The sequence below is a fragment of the Typopeltis vanoorti genome, chromosome 4 (genome assembly GCF_054136105.1).
Source record: "Typopeltis vanoorti isolate ZY-2024b chromosome 4, IOZ_Tvanoo_1.0, whole genome shotgun sequence".
NCBI classification, from domain to species: Eukaryota; Metazoa; Arthropoda; class Arachnida; order Uropygi; family Thelyphonidae; genus Typopeltis; species Typopeltis vanoorti.
Window position 1 is genome coordinate 135,970,120 of NC_143552.1, and position 22,083 is coordinate 135,992,202.

The window sequence follows — 22,083 nt, forward strand, 5'->3', positions numbered from 1 at the left end:
GGATCCTCTCTTTGGGCTGTATCGGTATATTTGTCTCTGTTCTTGCACTAGATTGTGCTGATGTGTCCATTTGAGGTGCAAATTCAGGTTCTGCAGCAAGAGACTCTTTCTTTCTCTTCTTTCTACTGACTTCCTGATAATCATTGGAATCTATGTCAGTTGTTATGACATTGTCATGTGTACTGTGAGGAGAAATTTCTGAGGTTTGAGGGTCTTCTGTCTCGACCTCCATAATCTGATGAACTTCAACTCTTCCTGGCCATTTCGTGTGCAAAATGTTACCAATTTGCCGAAAAATAGCTAGAAGTTCTTTGAAAGAGAGATCCTCATATGGTGAATCCATAATTAAATCTAGACTTGAAGTGGGGGAAGGATCTGCCTTGTCCCTTCAACCACCAAGTGCTGCACAGGGCAGGGAACAGGAGAGGGCCTGAAAAATGTTTTTGAAGATGAAATAAAAGTCTTACCTGCTCTGATGATCGAGCACTCTGTTGACGCTGGATAATGCACTGACGAAAATTAAGCGACTGTTTGTAACAGTAAGCTATTAACTACTGTTACAATGAATAAACATAAAAAATCGCTAAAACATATCAATTAAATTCACAATTCATCATCAATAATACCCGATACGAAACACTAACACACTCAACTTCTAATCTCAATGTAAAATGGCCACTGAGATCTCCGCCATCTTTCTCCCCGTGAACACACACGGATCTACAGCCATAAATACTTAACCCTCCATGAGGGGGCTCAACTCGTCCCAATAGGGACGGGGGAGAAAAAGGGAGGAAACTCAATACGAATAAATAAAATAAACCAGAAAATAAAGTGCTCAGCATGAGATGAACACACTTATGATTTTTAATGCACTTTCCAGGAAGAAACGATGACAATTTTCAATTTTCAACAATAAGCGTTTTATACGGTAAACAATTGAGGTACATGGATAAAGGACTTTGCATAATAGAAATGAACGAACTGGCTGTGAGATGGGTCAAAAAATAATCGCTTCTTGCTAATTCATCACATCGTTATGTAAAGTAGTTGACAAGAGATAGAGTAACGTCTTGATTACTCCTTAGTGACACCAACAAGAGAATACATATAGTCGATTGGAAAAAAAAAAAAATTCATTAAAATTTGGCGGAAGCCCGGTTTCGTTAGTGGCGCTGTGCTCATCCCCATTCGTGTGTTTATCAGTAGGGAAAGAGTTGTTTAGCTGTATGGGTTAACATGTGGGGAGATTACGAGAACCGTGTAGCTGTAATAGCACACTTCACAAAGATTGAAATGCAGCCACCTGTTATTTTCAACACGCTAAAAATACTCGGCATCAGTGATGTTTGTGTATCGGACTATTAACCGTTATAACGATACAGAAGACGTATCGGACCGCCAAAGAACAAGTCAGTCAGGCTGCGTCAGGACGCCGCAGTGAGGGCTGTGGGCAATACCTCCGCTGTAATCTTGGGAGAACACAGAAAGTGATGTCGCAAGTGATGATCGTTTTTGCAGAGAACGAGGTAACGTGTACTAACTGATGACCTGGGGGATGAGAGCCTATCGGCATCCTACTGGATACTTTCTAATGCCACCACTTAACGAACAACAAAAACAAGAGATATCCTCTTCACAGAGGATATTTTGGGGAGATTTTCACCGTTGAAGAGTCGTTTAGCCGTCAAAACGATCAGGTATATGGCGTGGATTGTCACATAGTACGTGCTATAGCAGCCAAGATTCAGAGAGATGCCCAGAGATGGAACTAAAGTAAAATGTTATGGAAAATAATCCAACATATTGCTTTGATACCTTTTTAAGGAAAGCTAGTTTATTTTAGAAATAATTATGTTACTGGTCTCCATGCATTACTTGAGTTTTTATGTATATTTGTTCCATTTAGCAGAAATTAAGGAAAAAATAACATGTTTTGATAATATTACTTCATTTTATCAGTCTATCCCAATGGCTTTAACAGGCCTTTAAGGCCCACAACCTTCCAAGCATGCTTGGATTTCGTAACCGAAATACGAGGATAGAATGGTCACTCCTATGCCTCAAGGTATTCTTGGCTGTATCCGTGTGTGTTCACGGGGCCGGTTTGCCTGCTTGGGGGATGAAAAACGCCAGATAAACTGGCGAGAAAAACCCTACTGCCCGCGCCCAAGACCGGCTAACTTGGCTATGGCTGAGGAAGATCCTTCAGCTCCTCACGTCTCCGACGGGAATCGAACCTAGGACACTCCTTCCCCAGGCATATGGTTGCGAAGCGCAAAGCCACTAGGCTAACCGCGCGGATTTTATCAGTAACTGACTAAATTATTTCAAATGGCCATCATTTGCCTTTCATTTAGCTGGCTTGGTTGGTCAAATAGACTGTCCTGAAAAGTAGCTAATTACTCATATGTGGATGTTCCAATTACGACAGGTTATAAGCTGAATTACTGAGCTGAAAATTAGTACGAACTTGGGAATATTATATTTGTTACAATAGTATCAGTTAATGAATAGGAGGGATATCAGCAGTGAATGGGAATCTTTGAAAAAGTGCTTAAATCAGGCAGTATCTGAATATGTCTCTAGAGTGCCAAGAACAAATAGGCTGGGAGTGAAATGGATGTGCAACTTATTAAGCAACGGATCCACAACAAGAAGAGGATGATGTGGAAAGAATATCGTGAAAATAAGATTGAGAGAAGATATGAAATATATAAAACTCAGGCAAGAAAAATTACATATATTGTACAGAAAAATCACTTGGAGTTATGAAAAGAAATTGACTGTACAGACTAAAAGCAACTCAGAATTGTATTGTTATGCTGTAGGTAAAAGAAAAAAAAAGAATGCGAGAGAATAAAAGTAGTGAATACAAATCGTGCAAATGTCAGGAACAGATGAGATTGTTCAAATGATGATTGAGTTCAAAAGATCTATCAACCAAGTGTTTGTAACATCGTGCACAATGCTGTTACTGCTAAATCGGATGAAGAGATACAGGTAGATGAATATGATGTTCTAGAGCTGTTGCATAACCTGAATAAGAATTCGACATTGCGCTGAACAAGGGGCGTGCAAAAGCAATGTGTCTAACCACCAGTAGACTTAGCAGTATCTCTGGAGTGGAACTGAAGATTATAGAGAAGTTGGGAAGAACTCCCAGACAGAAATGGGTTGACAGACAAGCTATATTTTGCATGACCTTCCTTTACTAAAGGGAGGTCATGTTTTAGCAATTCGCTCATATTTTTTAATGTTACGACTGAAATGGAAAAAGAAATGGATGTACTATGATATTGTTGGATTTTGCTAAGACTATCAGATGATATCACATGAAATGCTGTTGCATTAACTGGAGAATATTAACTGAAATATAAACTCTTGACTTGGATAAGTGGACAATGATAGATATGAGAAAGTAGTATATGGAGGTGTGAATCTGCCAGATTTATGGTGACCATGGAGTATTCTAGGGATTAGTCCAAAGATCATTGTTTTTCAATCTATATATTAATGATTTTGAAAAGGACCTGACTGGAGATGTTCAATTGTTCGCTAATATGCAAAGATTAGGCAGGGCAATCAGGGATGTTACTGATATACAGCACTGGTTGGCCGAGTGGTTAGCGTACCCGATCTTCAACCAATAGGCTGCTGGTTCGAATCCCGCAGTGGATATGGATGTTTGTGATTGTCTTTAGGTGGGAGAAGAATTTCATCGCCTGATGTGAGACCATCGCCCCTTTGTTGGAGGCCTGAAGTAGCTTGAAAGAGTTCCATGTTTGATTTCTACAGCAGGATTTCCAGAATATATAAAAATAAATTAAAAATACAAAAAAAATTACATGAAACTGATAAAAATAGAAAACATATCCGCGGTACAAAATGTACCATAGGTTTTCAAATAACCTTTTGTGGGTGGGACAACATAAAAAAAAAAGCTTTCAGAATAATTTAAATAGGCTGGAACAGTGGGAAACGATACTATCAATTCAATGTTAGTGTGAAGTTATACACGTTGGCGTAAATATTTCAACGGCATATTATCTTGATAGGATTATGTTAAAGGAAACTGATGAGGGTAGGGATCTTGGACGTTTGGTGGATAGAAATTCGAAGTTGAAAGATTACATTGCAAAAATAAATTTAAAATACAACTCAAAGAATAATGCTATGCTGAAATGAAAATTGACATGTGTGGATCATGAGGTCATTTTGACTCTTTACAAGGCTTTGATACTATCGCATCTTGCGTACTGTAAGCAGATTTGGTCTCCTAGGTTCGGAGGGAATTTAAAAAAACAGTAGAAAGGGTGCAAATAAGAGTAACAAATACGATATCAGGATTATGAAGAAGATTAAAGTATTTAGATTGCTGCATACAGTGATAAACAGGAGAAAGAGAAGTGATACGATAAAGGTCTATAAAATTCTGAAAGGGTATTATAGGTTATCAACAACTGATGGAATTTTTCGTTATATGAAAGGGAGGGGAAGATAATCAGGGGACTTCCACGAAATTTAAGTTTGTGTGCTGTTAAGACATGGGTAACAGTTAGATATTCAAACTATTCCACTCACTCACTCCCCGCTCACAGAGCAGGGAGTGAGTGAGTGGAATAGTTTGCCTGTTGTAGCAGAGTCCATCTGCTGTGAAGGAGTTTAAGAGAAAGATGACAGCTGGTGCGAATGATCTATGGCCTTCGATGAATCCTTGACTTCCTGGAGATCTCGAACAATAATAATATAAGGAGTCCTAAAATTCATTAAAGCGTATGCGCATGCGTACTATGGACAGGCTTGGGTGCTATTGAAGTATGCAAATGACACGTTAACACAAGAAACATTAAATTACAATTACTTTTTATATAAAAAGTTTGTTTTTGATTAATTGTTGTTCGGTGTATTGTTTTTTTCGATTAACTAATATTCGATGAAGTGTCGTTTGATGAATTTTCTTTCGATGAGTTGTGGGTGAATTTTCTGCATGCCACTGCTAAGTTATCTGTAGCAAACTACACAGCTGTCAATCAAGACTGATGAATTCTATTTATCCTTCTTGATTGACAGATAATGGTCCTTCCTCATAATGTTTCATAAAAATTCTGATACTGCATGCCATTACAGTAACCTAATCACTTAGGATAGATTGTATGACAAGAACAGCTGGTTGTACAAATCCAAGGACTCGTTGTTTGTCCGTCTATGAACCCCAGATAACATGATATTAATTCACGAAACCAGAGACAGTGAAAAAAAAAACGGTTGGCTTCATGCTGTTATTAAAATAAATCAGATTTTCATAAGCCATACACAACTTCCATGCAGTAGGCAAAAGCTCTTTTATGCATATATCATGTGTAGTTCAGAGATAGACGTAAAATGCTTTCTCTAGTTTACTTGTGTCATAAACTGATTCTGCTTCTTCTTCTTTTTTTATTTGAAAATGCAAAACCTACCGACACCGGTTAAAATAGTCATCCTATGCTTACTACTTGCAAAACTGCTAGGTTAGTATTATTCAGTTTATCTTTTTGTTCTTGTTTCATACTGTAATATAGTCATCCATGATTGCAATCTAGTAGTGATGAAGCACATTGATTGTAACAGAGAGCTAGAAGAATATACACACAGATGTATCATTCAGTTATGACAACCTCTCTAATAATCCATAACGACCCTTCGTTCGCCACGATCCTTTTGAGAACCAAAACGAATGCTTGTTGTTAGAAGATGGTTTTGCCTTTCAGTACAGAAATGGTACTTATTTGGTACAATTTCTGTGCATACTTTAACTATTATGGGGTGAAAGCAACCAGTGAAATGTGAGACGTAGACACCCGACTCTTGAGTACCGACAATCATTCCCTTTTCGAAGTTTTCATTTATGAGATTGAAATTCAATGTCACATAACAGTGTATATAAATTACCTATTGACACAGGATCAGACAATGCATAGTCCTTCGTGATTTACGCTGCCGCATAGACCTAAATTTACGATCATGGATTCGAAACCAAATCTAATGGAACAGGGTGGCTAATCCTTATTCCTGCGGGGTCCTAAGACTGCATATTGCTTGTGTTCATCTGGTCGGTTTACCTGTTTTTAGAGACAAAAACTCCGAGTTTCCAGGATAAAATACTCCATCTCCGTATGAGACCGGTTAGCTTGCCATTTGACGGAAAACATCTGATTTGAGCTATAGCGGTGGAATGGTATTACAGAAAGATATACTGAACTCGGTTGTCTGTTCGACATTTATTAGTGCAAGAGCGGGACACTCATAATCAACATTGAGAAACATTGTACCATAGTTAAAGACAAAAATTCAATGCTAATATATTCAAGGAATTTGATAGACCACTGTCAATAAAAGCCAGAGCCTGTCGCCAATCGAAACAGCGAGAACGATTGTTTATTTAAAATGATAGAATTCTTTTGAAAACAGACCTAACAATGCTGCATGCTGACATGTTCATAGCAGAATTATTAGAGGATCATAATATGGTAAATCTGGCAGGAACTGCCCAAATACGTCATCTTTTCCATTGAGCATATTTGAAAGGTGTTTTGGATTTATTTTTTTATATATCAACCCATGAATCACGTGCTGTAAGATTTTTGTATGCACAGTAAAATCAAATAGTTTGTTTACCCACTCAGATATTCATATCTGTCTGATTAAGGTAAGTGATGGTTATGTTCGCCGGAGTGTAGTAAAGCATTCTTTTTTAGAAATAATAAATAAAATATGTGGTAAGGTAATAGAAACTGGTTAAAAGTGCATCAACATTTATTTGAAAAACCATTAACGAAAGGTTATTTGCTTTAAACAGCAGTGCGAACAAGCCCTGAAGCAAACTTGGCCACTAAACTCATGTATCCGTGATGGGGAAGGTAACGACGTTCATCAGGCTCCTCTAATAGATTTCTTGTTGCTCTTCTCTTAGAAAGAAGAGCCTTGTCGGAAGAGAATGAGAAACTTTTGAATGCAGTCACTAAAGTGAAATATATATCAGTTCTCAACGCATCATCAAGTACGCAATGAGCAAAAACAAAGTACAAAACGATACTTTTCTACTGTTAATAAGGAATTATTTTATTCTAATAATAATATGGTGTTCAGGGTTTTGTATTTATTTTTCGTTATATATCTAAAAATATAAACAAATAAATAATTGTCGTTAAAATTTATTTTAATACTATCTTTTTTATAGCTACATTAATATTTTTTATTTCTTTTTTATTCCATATAAATTTACTTAACTGTCTCCTTACCATATCAACTTTGCTTCAGTTTGCGATCTTCAATAAAAATTGTGCCTGAATAATTGAAATATTTGATTTGCATTTTTATTTTCTTACCTCTTTTTTCATAGTTTCTGACTTTTTATTGCTGATTGTTTATAATTTGTTACAAAATTATTTATTCAATTTAGTTAAAGAAGTTTGAATGCCTTAATGGATTTATTTAGAAGTAAAACATTTATATAAAAAACAATCGAACAGAATAATTTCCGAATTTGAAAATTAGATTTCACGAAATAACAATAATTTTAAGGCATTTGATATTTTGAAGCAAATAATATTTTATATTATTTCATGTAATTTTTATATGTTGATATGATAAGTTATGTATTTTAATCCTTTTAAGTGAACGTACTGTATGTAGGGTTTAAGAAAAATCAGCAAAGTGAAACAATGAATAAGGGGAATTTATAAAAAAAAAAAAATTTTTCTTTTGTTTCTATTTTTTTATATTTTTCAGCTGATCTTACAAGTCGATCGTTGGCGCAATAAAATAGGTTTTCCAGGAAGAAACTTGTATTCATTTCCACAACTCAATAAAATCAGAACAGACACGAGTACATACAAAGAAATACTAAGGTAACACTTTTGATCTTTCAATGTCTCCAACGCGCTATACGAAGGTATCCAACTTCCTGATGGTGAGAAGTAGAGATGGCTGCCTATCGATTTGCAAAAAAAAAAAAAAAAAAAAAAAAAAAAAAAAAAAAAAAAAAAGTTTGGGCCAAAAGAATAACACTTTCTTTTTTACGGAATGGTTATTGGATTTATTTGATTTATAAAAAAAGGCTTTAGGTGCTAATTTTATTTTCGTTATTTCTAATGTATGTCATTTATCATATTTAATAAGTTTCGTAGCATAAATCGTAGGCTAATTACCAAACTGAAAGCTAAAGAATCCCGTACAACTGTGGGCGTGTGTCTCTTAAGATTATCATTAATCGCTGTTGAGAAATAGAAATGATATGTCTGTTTTTCATATTATTTACATAATTATTACGTACGGAAAATATGCAAAGGAAATTAGTAAACTAACAATTTTTTTTTTATACTCCTCTAAAATAAATGACAAAATGTTGTCTGGGGATATTGGATGAGTATAAATAAAAACCTGCTTTATAAACAAAAACGGAATTTTTAAAATAGCATAAGCGAGTAAAATAGATAGTAGCGAAAATTATTTATTTTGTTACACATATGATTTGGTTAACCAACTCTTTTATTTTCTTTTTAACGTGGTCTCACACTGAATGCTTAAATTCATCTACTACGTCAACATATTCACAGACCATCGATGCCCACAGTAAGATTCGAATTTATAATCTGTTGGTTGCGGTTGCAGAGCAGTAACTCTATACACTCGATCGAAATAAAGCTGAGAAATTATCCATGACTCCAGTACATAAAGGACACCAATATCAATTATAAAGCGATAACTAATTAATTAGTTATCCGTGCTGTTCAGTGTCAATACTTTTACACTGAGGTTTAAGCATTCAGAAACGTGGAAAACTTATCGCGACTCGGCACTCAAGTGAGCAATGATGAGCGATATTTGGTGCAGGGGAAACAATAGTCCTTACCTTACTATGGTCCCACATTCTACAGTTCCACAGGGATCATGGGATACCACTGACTGAATCTTCGCATACCACTAGGGGCAAGCACATCACTGTTTGGAAAAACACTATGATAAAGCACTTTGCTTATAGTTGACCAATACGAAGTTCGACAATAAAATAGCCAGACTAATTTTATTAAGAACTTTAAGAACATCAGTAGCAATGGCTATGGTATGAATGCTTGAATTCTGATATAGTCTGATATCAGGTCCTGACTAAAGGCATCAGTGACTATTGTATCTGAGTTCTACCTCTTCGCTATCAATTATGAATACACTAACAGTGATCTTAATTCGGCTATTGCAAAAATAGAAAGATGCATTGATCGATTCGGACCCTTGTTTGAGCTCAAAGAGGAATTCTCTATACCTCTTTGAGGGAATATATATCAGAATGATCATGATTTTTTTTTAACCTTTCATAACCTGACTGGCAGAAAAACGTTATAAATTCGATTCCAGTGGCAAAACAACTTTTTAACTTTTTTAACTTTTTTTTTATGGAATTAACTTTTTTTAACTTTTTTTTCTCTTTAAAATCGATTAAGTCGGTTCTCTCGACTTAGTCGCTCATTGGTGTAGGTAAGTCTTTTTTTTTTTTCATGGATGAAAATCGGGTTTGAGTTCCACGACTCAGAAAAAAAAATTGAACATAGAATTCACGATTTAACATAGTAAGACATACTAGTTAGGATTAGGAACATGAGATGGCGGAAGTTGTTTGCGTTTCCTCGTATGAATTATCGCACTAATCCATCGGTGATGATGAGAATAGAGGAGTAGTTGCCAACAATCCAAAAAAAAAAAAAGTTAGGGATAAAAAGAACCACTTACTCGTTTTGAGAAAAATAGTTTTATGGTCGTTTGGCAAAAATGATATATTGGCTTACAGAAAAATAAAACGGATCGTTTTATTATTGATATTAAATTAACTAATATCAGATAAGGATCATTGCATTAGACAAAAAACTAAATATAACGAATAAGTTACTTTCAAGGATACAAATTCTAACTTTTTTTAACTGTTTTATTATCCAAACTTCGAAAAGTAGTACCTGTCGACTTTACTATTTCACTCTGCAACTTTAAATCAACTCTTGACGAAGAAAAATCTGCGCCACAAAACAGCACTAATCAGTTGAGATTTCGAAAGTTTAAAACTACGAAAATCTTACATTAGTTAAAACTTATTATTTATTTATTTATTATTTGCTACAAACGTTACTATGTACATGTAATTTACCACCTTTCCTCCCACTCACAAAAGAATCCTACGAAATAATGTATTTATTTCGCGTAATATGTATTTATTTAGTTTTTAATATGAACTTGTGCAGATTAATCTATTTAACATTTAATAATTATGAAATGACTGATGCTGAGTGACCAAAATCATTGATATTCTTATAGTAGACTTTTCATCCTGATCTTTATAATTAGTGTTAGGTAGGAGGGCAAGTACAACTACATATATATTTTACTACTGAAAATGATCATAAAATACAATAGGCTAGAATACTATATTTTATGTGAGAAATAAATAATAGCAATTTTTTTTTTTTTTCAGGGTTAGATATTTGCATTGCTTCAGACTGCCTCGAGATCGACCTTGTGCAAATCACAACACTACAAGAACAATATATGTATACTTAATAATTATTATTATAGATTGCCATCCCTTGGCAATCCATAATAATTACAGTAATTTTAATAAGAAGGCCGACACTACTTCGTTGAAACGTAGTTGCTACAATTAACCGGCTTTCGTTAGTTTCACATACTACAAAACAACAAAGATTTAAAAACAAAAATCAGAGAAAATAGTGGCGCCCTCTGCAGCAAAAACAAGATCAATAAAGAAATAATTCTAGCTAGTGGAAATAGATGCTGTGGTGTTGCAGTATAAAAGCAATTTATTATTTTTTATTATTTATTAATAATAAAGTATTTATTATTTATTATTATAATAATCACCAAATGTTTATTATTATTATTATTATTATTATTATTATTATTATTATTATTATTATTATTATTATTATTATTATTATTATTATTATTATTATTATTATTATTATTATTATTATTTCACTCAAAAAAAAGATATAATTTAAACAACAATTTGACTGGTGATACTGAGCAATTCAGATTCTGCCCAAGAATCTAAGAACAGTCTGTCAGGTAGCTTCGTAAAATATGGACTGTTCCAAGTAATGCTGTTTTTTGTAGATCATATGGAGCCACTTCGTTGATGTTTAATTCTTGCAAATGTAATTTACAAGAATGAATGTTTAATTTTTGTTTAATTCTTGTAAATGTAATTTACAAGAATTAAACAAATTTTAGCTTCTTTGAAGTTGCACCAACTGCACCGATAACTATTGCGATGACTTTGTTGTGCTTAAGACAGAGCCGGCCATTCTTCGAATGTCAGATCTCGATATTTAATATTTTTTTCCAGTTCTTTGTTGTTAATGTTGTGATCACTGGGTACAGCGATATTAATAATCCAAACCTGTCGATGTTCGATAATTCCGATGTCAGGTCTATTGTGTTCCAAATGCCTTTCAGTTTGTATTCGAAAGTCCCAGAGAATATTTGCTGTTTCGTTTTCCAATACTGTTTCTATTTTATGCTGCCACCAATTATCAGAAGTTGGAAAGCAGCCATATTTTTTTGTATATATGCAAATGAATTATTTTGGCCACTTAATTACGGCGGTATTTATAGTCTGTTTGAGCTAGTTTGCTGCAGGCACTGATTAGATGTTCTACAGACGCATCTTTCTGATCGCATAATCTGCATTTGCTGTTATTATTGATGCTGAAAATTTTTGCTTTGATTTCATTAGGTTGTAACGCCTGTTCTTGAGCTGCTAGAATAAATCCTTCTGTTTCTTTTTTTAATGTATCCGTGTTGTAGCCATTGCCATGTCTTGTTCACGTCAATTTTGTCCTCAGTATCTCGAGGAAACTGACCATGCAAGGTTTTATTTTTCCAGGGCACATTTCGGATATTTTGTTGTTCCTTTTTGTAATCGGATTTGTTTCCTGTTGCTTTTAGAAGACCCTCTTGTGTAACTGCTTGAAGCATTTGCTCAGAGCTATTGTCGATGTAGTAACTTTTTAAGCTAATTTCTTCTTCTTCCACTGTGTGTCTCACTTGCAGCAGACCCGCGTCCACCGATTCTCCTTGGTAGGCACAACCGAGGATGTAATGGATGATGCATAGTCATTAATTTTTCTAGTTTTATGGCCCAATTTGTCCTGGTCTTCTTTTACCCAATTTATTGTGCCAGCTGTGTATCGGATCACTGGTATAGCCCAAAAATTCATTGCTCTAATTGTGTTTAATCCATTTAGTTTTGTTTTCAGAATATTTCTAACTCTTTTGGTGTATTCTGCTGCTGCCTGTTGTTTAACTTTAGAGTGGAGAATGTCACTGGCTTCTAATATTCCAAGGTATTTATAGTGTTCGTCAGCTGAAATGGCTTTTATATAGTTCTCTTGATCAAAATTAAAATTGCTAGTGTCAATAATTTTTCCTCGTTTAATAGATAAATTGCACATTTATCTAAACCAAATCCATTTTGATGTCCTGACAAAATACGAACTGTGTTCAGTAAAGAAGTCTATTTACTGGGCCGATTTTCCATATAACTTCAAGTCATTCATATACAACAGATGGGAAATTTTAATATTATATATAGGAATTTAATATCCAAATTTTGTTTTCTTCAGAATCATAGACAAAGGTATCAAAGAAATGTTGAAGAGCAATGGTGACAAGGAATCACCTTGGAAAATTCCACGTTTAATGCTAACATCTCCGAATCGTTCATTATTATTATTATTATTATTATTATTATTTTTTTTTTTTTTTTTTCTCATTCTGTTTTTTAAGTAGTGCAGGCTAAGGTAACTCTTATACTGAATATTTATTCTCACAAACTAACTTTTTTTTAACCTTTATCTTTTGCGGGTTATATTTTTATTTTTGGTTCAAACGATGCACATTGAAAAATACTTTATCGCATGCTTTCTCTGTTTTCTACCTTTTCTTTGTTGTTATGTTTTTAGTTATTTTCTATTTTTTTAAAAAAATTTTTAAAGATGTACGGTCACATTTCTCATAGCGCATTTTATTCTTAACTTCAACTGGCGACTTCTATTTTAAAATGTGATATTTCACACTTTATTATATATATATATATATATATATATATATATATATATATATATATATATATATATATATATATATATATGTTTTTTTTTTCCTCGAATATTGTGCGACGTCCTCTTCTTTTCACTTTTCTTTTCCCCCCTTTCTTATTATTTCAATTCGACTGATTTACTCCATTTTCAACAGATTATTCATCCCTTTCTTCCTCTTCATTTTTTTTCCCTCTTTTCATTTTTTTCACTTCGACTAACGTACTCCATACACTCTGAACTTGTCCAACGTACCCCACGAAACTTTCCAGCGTCCTGTTGGCTAACTGACGCTCTTCTGATAGAGCGAGATAAAAATGAGATCAGCACGTTCACTTACATATCCCCTTGGCTTCGTGTGTGAAACTCTCCCGTCACTAGAAACAAGCCCACGTGCGTGCTGAGCGCTCAGAACTAGCTGCTGCCCGTATCCAGTTAATGCCAATTACCTCGCCACGCCACAACGTCCGTTATTCAGTCCTTGTGCAACATCGCATTGTGGTCGTACGGTGTAACGGCAGAGCCTATACGGGCAACCCGGGTCGTGACTAGCGCTGAATTTGACGGTAGACGGCGTGTAGCATGTGTTGGTTGTGGTGGCTTTCCTTAGGAGTCCTGTGACAGTACGGCAAGTGGTTAGTTGTATAAGGGTGTCGGCAGAGAGAGGTGGAATGTGCTAGTGGGGTCGTGGCTGCGTGCTGCTTAATGGATGTCCCTTGTCCGGTGGGTTCCAGATGCTGTGGATGTTGCAGCAAGCATGACAACGAATGTACTGCTCAGGTAAGCGCTCCTGGTAGTAGCGGACTTGAATAAATAATTGGCTTCCTTTTTTTTTTAGGCAATTACAACGCTTAAGTACATAACGATGCTTGCTTAATTGCATTTAATTTTTCTTTTTAATTAATATTGAATAAAATGCTCATTTTATTTGTTTATTAATTATTTGTCAAATTAATTGAAGTCATATACAGTATATTACAATATGCATTTGTTGATTTAGTTCTTTCGCTCACTAGTTTTTTGACTTTAATTCTGACTGGGATTTATTTCATATCGTCTGCTACTAAAGTAGCAGAAGATTAACTAAAGGTAATCTGCGAAAACAAAAGTCGTATGGCACGCTAATGTTTCCATATCGTTGCAATACGATGCTCAGCATTTGAAATAGTTTCTATTGCTGTATTTGTTATTTATATTCTCATAATAAAATTAAACTATTTATTATCATTTATGTATTATTTGGAGAAAGTATTTATTTAATTAAGTTTCGTTTTTTTTTATTTCCCTACCTGTTTGTCACATTTTTTTTTTTTAACAATAATCGAAATTTTTATGCAAATATATAAACTAAAATTGTCCAGATACATTTATTTCTATTTTTATAATACTGGTAACTAAAGCAAATATATTCAGACAATAATTTTTTTGTAATCATAAGACATTAATAATTCGTCCTGGGGTTAAATTTTTATTTATTTATTTAGTTTTTAATTTTCGTTTAAAATGTGCTGATGCACCTCAACATCACAAAATGCCATTTTTTTGTTTGTTTGTTTTTTCCTCCACTAAACATCATAGCATCATGTATTTTATTCTTCGGATATTTTAATATTCATATTAAAATATAATAAAGATCGAAATGTTTCAGAAAAATGTGTGAATCTAGTGATCATATTAGTGTGTAGTCTGTTCGACTAGGGAGCTATTTCCAAGCATATCATTGAAGTTTGGAAAGAAGGTTGCACAGTTCCCAAGCATCCTGGAATTCTGATTAAAACATTTAAGGAGCATACACGAGTGGGACACGCTGACTATATATTGATGCCAGGTCGCTCACTGTTATTTTGCACAGACAAAAAAAAAAAAAAAAAATCACCAAATTCACGTAGTTAGTTAAAGTTAGGTTGATATATATGTTAACTGACTAATACATTAAATGTTTAAAAGATATTTCAGGTCCTTATAAATAGTTTTATTAAGAGATTTCGTAAAAACAAAATTATTTATGAGTACCTATTTCAATTGCTTTGATCTGTATTTACATTTTCATGGGAAAATAACAGCACGGAATATTTTTTCTTCAAACGATAAAACTTTTCATTTTAAAACTCCTTTTTTTTTCATATTTTAATTTTTATATACACACTGTTTTAATTATAAAAATTTTAATATTTATTTTCTATTTTATTTTTATTATATTTTAATAACTTTAATTTATACGTAAACTTTTTTAACGATTTGGAATTTGTAATATATATAATCTTTCAATTTAGTATTTGATATTTAAAATTTTAGACTTATAATTAGTTGGAATTACGTCCGAAGTAATGAATGTAAGAGTCAAGCATATTATGTCTGGCAAAACTCGCATTCAACTAATATAATTTGGGTTTGTGAGCAACCCAATCCTCTGTATCCTATTTAAGTTGGTTAATTTACTTTTTTTTTACTTCACTTTTACGCAAGTTCCGTATAATTGTTTTGTGAATCTTGATTCAGCTACAATATATACGCTGTCACATTTAATTAACATACAATTATCATAGATATATAAACTATTTTATTATTTCTTCATTAAAAACAAATAAAAACTTTAATATTTTTATTCTCAAATACAGCTTTAAAACTTTTTTATATTTTTATGCTTTAATTATAATTAGTTCAAAGTTTTTTTTTTATTTTAACTACATGCTAGATAAACCATAAAATATTCCATATAACTGATTATTATAATGCTTACGAAAGTTGCAGTAAAAAAAAAAAGTCCTTTTTAGGACTTCCAGGGTAACAAATGGCAATGCTGTAGCCAATAAAGTTTTAACTGAGGCTGGGCTATTGCCGTTACCCAGCCATGACTAGAGCTTTTTAGCCCGATAACACTCCATCCACATAGATTTACTTCATTCAGATGACGGGATAAAGAGTCAAGAACTCAGTCCATCGCCCAGTTCTTTTAAGAACTTTAAGATTGTTAATCCTTGGCACACCCCTGCCATGATCAGAGCTTTAATAATTGCTAACCTGGAGAGATGCGATGATTAATATAATACATATACCCTTGGAGTAATGGATGACGATGCTGCAGCCAATGAAGTTCTAACTCGGGCTCGGCTATTGCTGTTACCCTCTTGCCATGATCAGAGCTTTCTTCTACAGATATACCCTTGGAGGGTAATGGATGGCAATACTGTAGCCAATGAAGTTCTAACTGAGGCCCGGCTATTGCTGTTACCCTCTTGCCATGATCAGAGCTTTAATTGCTCAATAACACCTTATCCTACACTGTCCTCTACAGATAACGGGGAAGTTGAAAAGCATTCTTGCTTTGCCCCTTTAAGCTAGTCCTTATTAGGACTATAATTGCTAACCCTGGAGAGATGCGATGATTAATAACCTTGGAGGGTAATGGATGGCAATGCTATAGCCAATGAAGTTCTAACTGAGGCTCGGTTATTGCTGTTACCCTCCTGCCACGTTCAGAGCTTTAATAGCTCAATAACACCTTATCCCTATACTGTCCTCTACAGATAACGGGGAAGATGAAAAGCATTCTTGCTTCGCCCCTTCAAGCCAGTCCTTATAAGGAGAATGCTAACCCTGCGGAGGTCGCGGCTGATCTGACACATACAAGAATTGTTTAATATAAATATAAATTTAATATAAATATTAATATTCTTACATACATAAATTTATAAATTTAATATTCTTACATACAAGAATTGTTTAATATAAATATAAATTTAATATAAATATTAATATTCTTACACATATCCAGTGCATAGCTTGGGGGGGGGGGATCATAAGTAGCTGCGCATGCATGCATATATTACGAATGTGGAATATTCCACACTGTTTATGCTGTCAGTTTTGATTTAATATGTGTTATGTAAAGGTTTGCGATATTTCATAGTAAATTGTATCTGAGAGATACCACGATCTCCAATGTCAGTATGGTATTGGTTTAGTTTTTTTTTTTTATTTGCCGTTGAAAATGGCTGGGAAAATATATAGATTGAATGTTGGATCCATCAGATGTTGAAGAGATTCAGCGATTTTGTCACTCGAGTCCGATGATGAGAACGATAGAATCGAATGTGAAAGTGATCGAATATTTCACAGTACATTGTATATGAGAGATACCGCGAACTCCGATGTCAGTAAAGTATTGGTTTAGTTGTTTTTTTCTTTGTTTCTTTGTTCAATAATTTCTAGATTGTAACTGAAAATAAATAAACCATCATGTATTATATTTGCTGTTTTTTTTTTTTTTTTAAGTTTTAGCACATACTAGTAATGAATGTATCTCTCACATACACACGTCCTACGCTGCAATTTTTTCGACCGCGACCTCAGCAGGGTTAATTAAACGTGCAAGTAAGCCCTAGGTAATGGATGGCAATGTCCACGCGGTTAGCCTAGTGGCTTTGCGCTACGCAACCATATGCCTCGGGAAGGAGTGTCCTAGGTTCGATTCCTGTCAACGACGTGAGGAGCTCAAGGATCTTCCTCAGCCATAGCCAAGTTAGCCGGTCTTGGGCGTGGACAGCAGGTTTTTTCCCGCCAGTTTATCTGAGGTTTTTTCATCCCGCAAACCGGTCCGTGGACTCACACTGACTACAGTCAGGAATACTGACCCAACCATAGGTCTGATTCGTCAGCCTATGCCGGTTCCGGAGCCCGGATAAAATTTGGGGGGGACTAGATGGTACCGTGAACTCCCGTATAAAGGGGGAACGCTGTATCATCACACGAAATAAATAAATAAATGGATGGCAATGCTGTAGCCAATGAAATTTTAACTGAGGCTCAGCTATTGCCGTTACCCAGCCATGACCAGAGCTTATAGCTAAATAACACCCCATCGACACATTTTCTTCAATCAGATGAAGGTATAAAGAGTCAAGGACTCAGTCCGTCTCCACCCCCCCCACGACCACCACAAAAAAAAAGTCATTAAACATATGAAACAATACGAGGAAAATCTCAAAACGAGTTTTTTCTATTTCATTTCTTTAGCTGCAATGATGCTTGGAAAGTGATATCATCGGCTAGATGATTGTTTCTATATATATATATATATATATATATATATATATATATATATATGATCTTGATTCAAGAAGACAGTAAATGTAGATTGTGCAAAGAAAAGGAAGAAACGGTAGACAACACTATAAGTGGTTGCAGGAAAATCGCACAAATTAAGTACCGTAAAAGGCACGATAATGTAGCTAAGATAATTCACTGCATTCATGTAAAAAGTACGGGTTTAAAGGTATCTAGAGACTTTTGGAAACATAAAGTTGGCCAAAAAGTGACTGAGAATGAAAAAGTCAAAATACTCTGGGATTTCAAAATCCAGACCGACAAAAGTTTGGAATGTAATACACTAGATATAACATTGATTTAAAAAAGTGAAAACAAGGGTGTTCAGTTTATCGAAATATCAGTATACCAGGAGAGAGAAAAAGAAACTGAAAAAATTACAAAATATCGCAAATTGCAAGTCAAAGTTGAACGAATTTGGAAAAAGAAAACGAAAGTTGTTCCCATAATAATAGGTGCTTTAGGCGCCATCTCCAAAACATTGAAAAAACCATCTAGAAGCACTCGAGTTAGATGGATTAAAAATTGGACGGCTGCAAAAGGCCGCTTTATTCGGCACAGCTTTCATTTTCAGAAAGTATTTCCACAACTCATAGGCCCATGGGCAGGGCTCGAATTAGTGGAATATAACCAGCCTTTTGCTTTAAGGCTGAGGAAGCAAATCAAGCTTGGATGAATATATACATACACGTGGAGGATCATTTAAAAATGCAAATAATATGACATCCTGTGATTAGTCTTTTGGGGGTACTAAATTGCTGGAACAGAAAGTTACCGATGACTTGCTACTTATTTTTCTCAGAGATGCTTTTCCTGTTTATAATTTTCATATACATTTTTTTTTCAGTCAAACTATTTACTTTAAATTTGACTTACATGGAAGAAAAATTGACTGTATTTGAAGTAATTTTTCAATTTTTATCATTTGACTTGATATTAATATTAGTGACAAGAAGTAAGTATTCGAAATAACTTTTAAGAATCACCGAAGTATCATTTAAGTGTCTTTTTAAAGCCAAAAAAAAAAATCACTTAAAGTAGACATCATTAAGTAAACAACGTTGCTCTTGTTAACTTCGATAAATCAGAAAAAGTTTAAAAAATCCAATCGAGTATCTTAGATTTATCAAAATCCAACCATTATTAAAATAAACTTTAGTGCCGCTCAAGATAATCCCGTTTTCTCTTTTCCAACGAACATTGCGACGTCCGTTATCTCTCCTCTTTATATTGACCTTGTGCAGCAGTTTCCATAGCAACAGAGATTCCAGAAAGAGGTTCCCGTACTAACCAAAGTTTCTCATCTCAGTGAAGGAGCAAAAGATATTGTCAACTTGTCACTCTTTTTACGAGAAAATATGCCAAGTGTAGCCAGGTAGGTTTCACAGTACTTGACATATTTGTATTCCGAGTCTTGTGAGTGACACTGTCAAAAGGACAATAACTTCCATCAAAATTCTCGGCCTACTTACCTATCCCCAAGATATTTACACAGTTTTACCACTCAAGAATATATCAAAAACTTGCCTGCTGTCATGGTAACCTAAGATCTAGTAGCAGTATATTTTTCTTTCTTTATGTTTCCTTTTTTGGGGTGAGGAACTTTGACGCGTGATCATAGGTGGTGTTTTCTTATGGGGACGAAGAAAATATAGAAACCAGTTCTTTACTGTTTTGATTCATGTAGCAAAGAGTACAAGCAGACTGGTGAAGCAACTGGAGAATAATTTTAGTTGGGCAAAACTATTTCTATTCACTATGCGGTGTTAATCCGAAATTCCAAACTCAAGTGTCTGGGCTGAATCACAGGCACTTTTTTCTTCATAGATTTCCCTGTTGTATCTGAATAATAGTTTTAATATGTCGTCATTATAATTCTTACTGGCGATTGCAATCCTGTTGAAAGAACGCTTGATGTACAACCCGCCCACTCATCTTTCGTAAGCCTAACACTTCAAATAGTTCTCTATTTCTTTCTTCCTTTTTTTTTTTTCTTGAATTTCACCCCACTCAGATGTCTCACACCATCGTATGACAGACGTAACTAAACCATTACACTCTCATCAATCAAAGCCATATCCAAAGATGTACGTCGAGACAAGTTCCTACTACCCCACCCCTTTATGTTATAGGTCAGAACGCCCCTATCTCCATACAAGATGTTTGTTTAAAATCAACCGCATTTCGTGTTTCAACAATCAAACCTTTGCTTGTGGAATTACAATACCAATTCACGTTTCTTCAAAAGAGAGAGAGAATCTATGAAATTAGAAACTTCATTGACGCTTTTTGAAAAATCACACGCTGTTTCGTTCCAGCTAATTTCATTAAACAGGGTTTGACTAAGGCTACTCTAAGACTAATGTTGTTACCACCCACTAGCGATATCTGTAAGGATGAAAATGATGACCTTGCCTTGATTTGCATCAGAGAATATGAAGTACTATATCTTGGAAGGTTTCGCCACCGAATTCTTATATAAGGCATATTAATCACAGTTCCACATATTATATTACCGTTTGAAATATTTCAAAGGAAGTGAAAATTCATGTTTCAATTTTCGACATACGTACTAAATCATTTTGTTGCTGCGAAGTGATCGTTTACAACATGTAATGCTTTTTATGGTTGTAACTCATAATTATTAAAACAATGAACAGTATCGCATTGAAAAATATTCAGATACCACCATAGGTAAGCATAAACGGCATAAACCTGGATAACCAATCCAAGTACAACTTTTAATTCTTAAAGTTCTTAAAAGAACATCTGTGTGGATGGGGTGTTATTGAGCTAAAAAGCTCTAGTCATGGCTGAGTAACGTCAATAGCCGAGCCTCGGTTAAAACTTCATCGGCTACAGCATTGCCATTTGTTAACTGGAAGTCCTAAAAAGAACTCTCCAGCTCTCCAAACCTCCATTCTCATTCTCATTCACAACTTTTAATTAGTCCTTATAAGGACTGGCTTAAAGGGGCGAAGCAAGAATGCTTTTCATCTTCCCCGTTATCTGTAGAGGACAGTGTAGGGATAAGGTGTTATTGAGCTATTAAAGCTCTGATCATGGCAGGAGGGTAACAGCAATAGCGGAGCCTCAGTTAGAACTTCATTGGCTACAGCATTGCCATCCATTACCCTCCAAGGGTATTGGATTGAATGAATCAATCACCGCATTTCACGGTCGATTGATTCAATTCTCAACTTTTAATTCCTTATCCTTATAAGGACTGGCTTAAAGGGGCGAAGCAAGAATGCTTTTCATATTCCCCGTTATCTGTAGAGAACAGTGTAAGGTGTTATTGAGCTATTAAAGCTCTGATCAATGCAGGAGGGTAACAGCAATAGCCGAACCTCAGTTAGAACTTCATTAGCTACAGCATTGCCATCCATTACCCTCCAAGGGTATTGGATTGAATGAATCAATCACCGCATCTCACCCAGCTCTCAACTTTTAATTCCTTATAGTCCTTATAAGGACTGGATTAAAGGGGCGAAGCAAGATTGCTTTTCATCTTCCCTGTTATCTGTAAAGGACAGTGTTGGAATAAGGTGTTATTGAGCTATTAAAGCTCTGATCATGGCAGGAGGGTAACAGCAATAACGGAGCCTCAGTTAGAACTTCATTGGCTACAGCATTGCCATCCATTACCCTCCAAGGGTATTGGATTGAATGAATCAATCCTCTCCATCCTCAACTTTTAATTATATTTACTTTAAAACTTTAAAATAAATACATTTTTAAAATTAAATGGTGTATTAAAATAATTACTAATTATACATAAAATCTTAAATTGAATTTAATATTTAAAAAAAAATTATTGACATTTTCA

The 22,083-nt window shown here is 34.6% G+C and overlaps 1 protein-coding gene across 1 annotated transcript in view; it reads left to right on the plus strand.

The window, feature by feature from the left end:
* Window positions 1–13,555: 13,555 nt before the first annotated feature.
* LOC150107696 (thrombospondin type-1 domain-containing protein 4-like) overlaps window positions 13,556–22,083 on the plus strand; it is a 465,880-nt gene continuing 457,352 nt past the window's right edge. Inside the window, exon 1 of the mRNA XM_090392010.1 lies at window positions 13,556–13,928. Coding sequence (XP_090248136.1) covers window positions 13,858–13,928 — 71 coding nt within the window. The 5' untranslated portion in view covers window positions 13,556–13,857. The remainder of the gene's footprint in view (window positions 13,929–22,083) is intronic.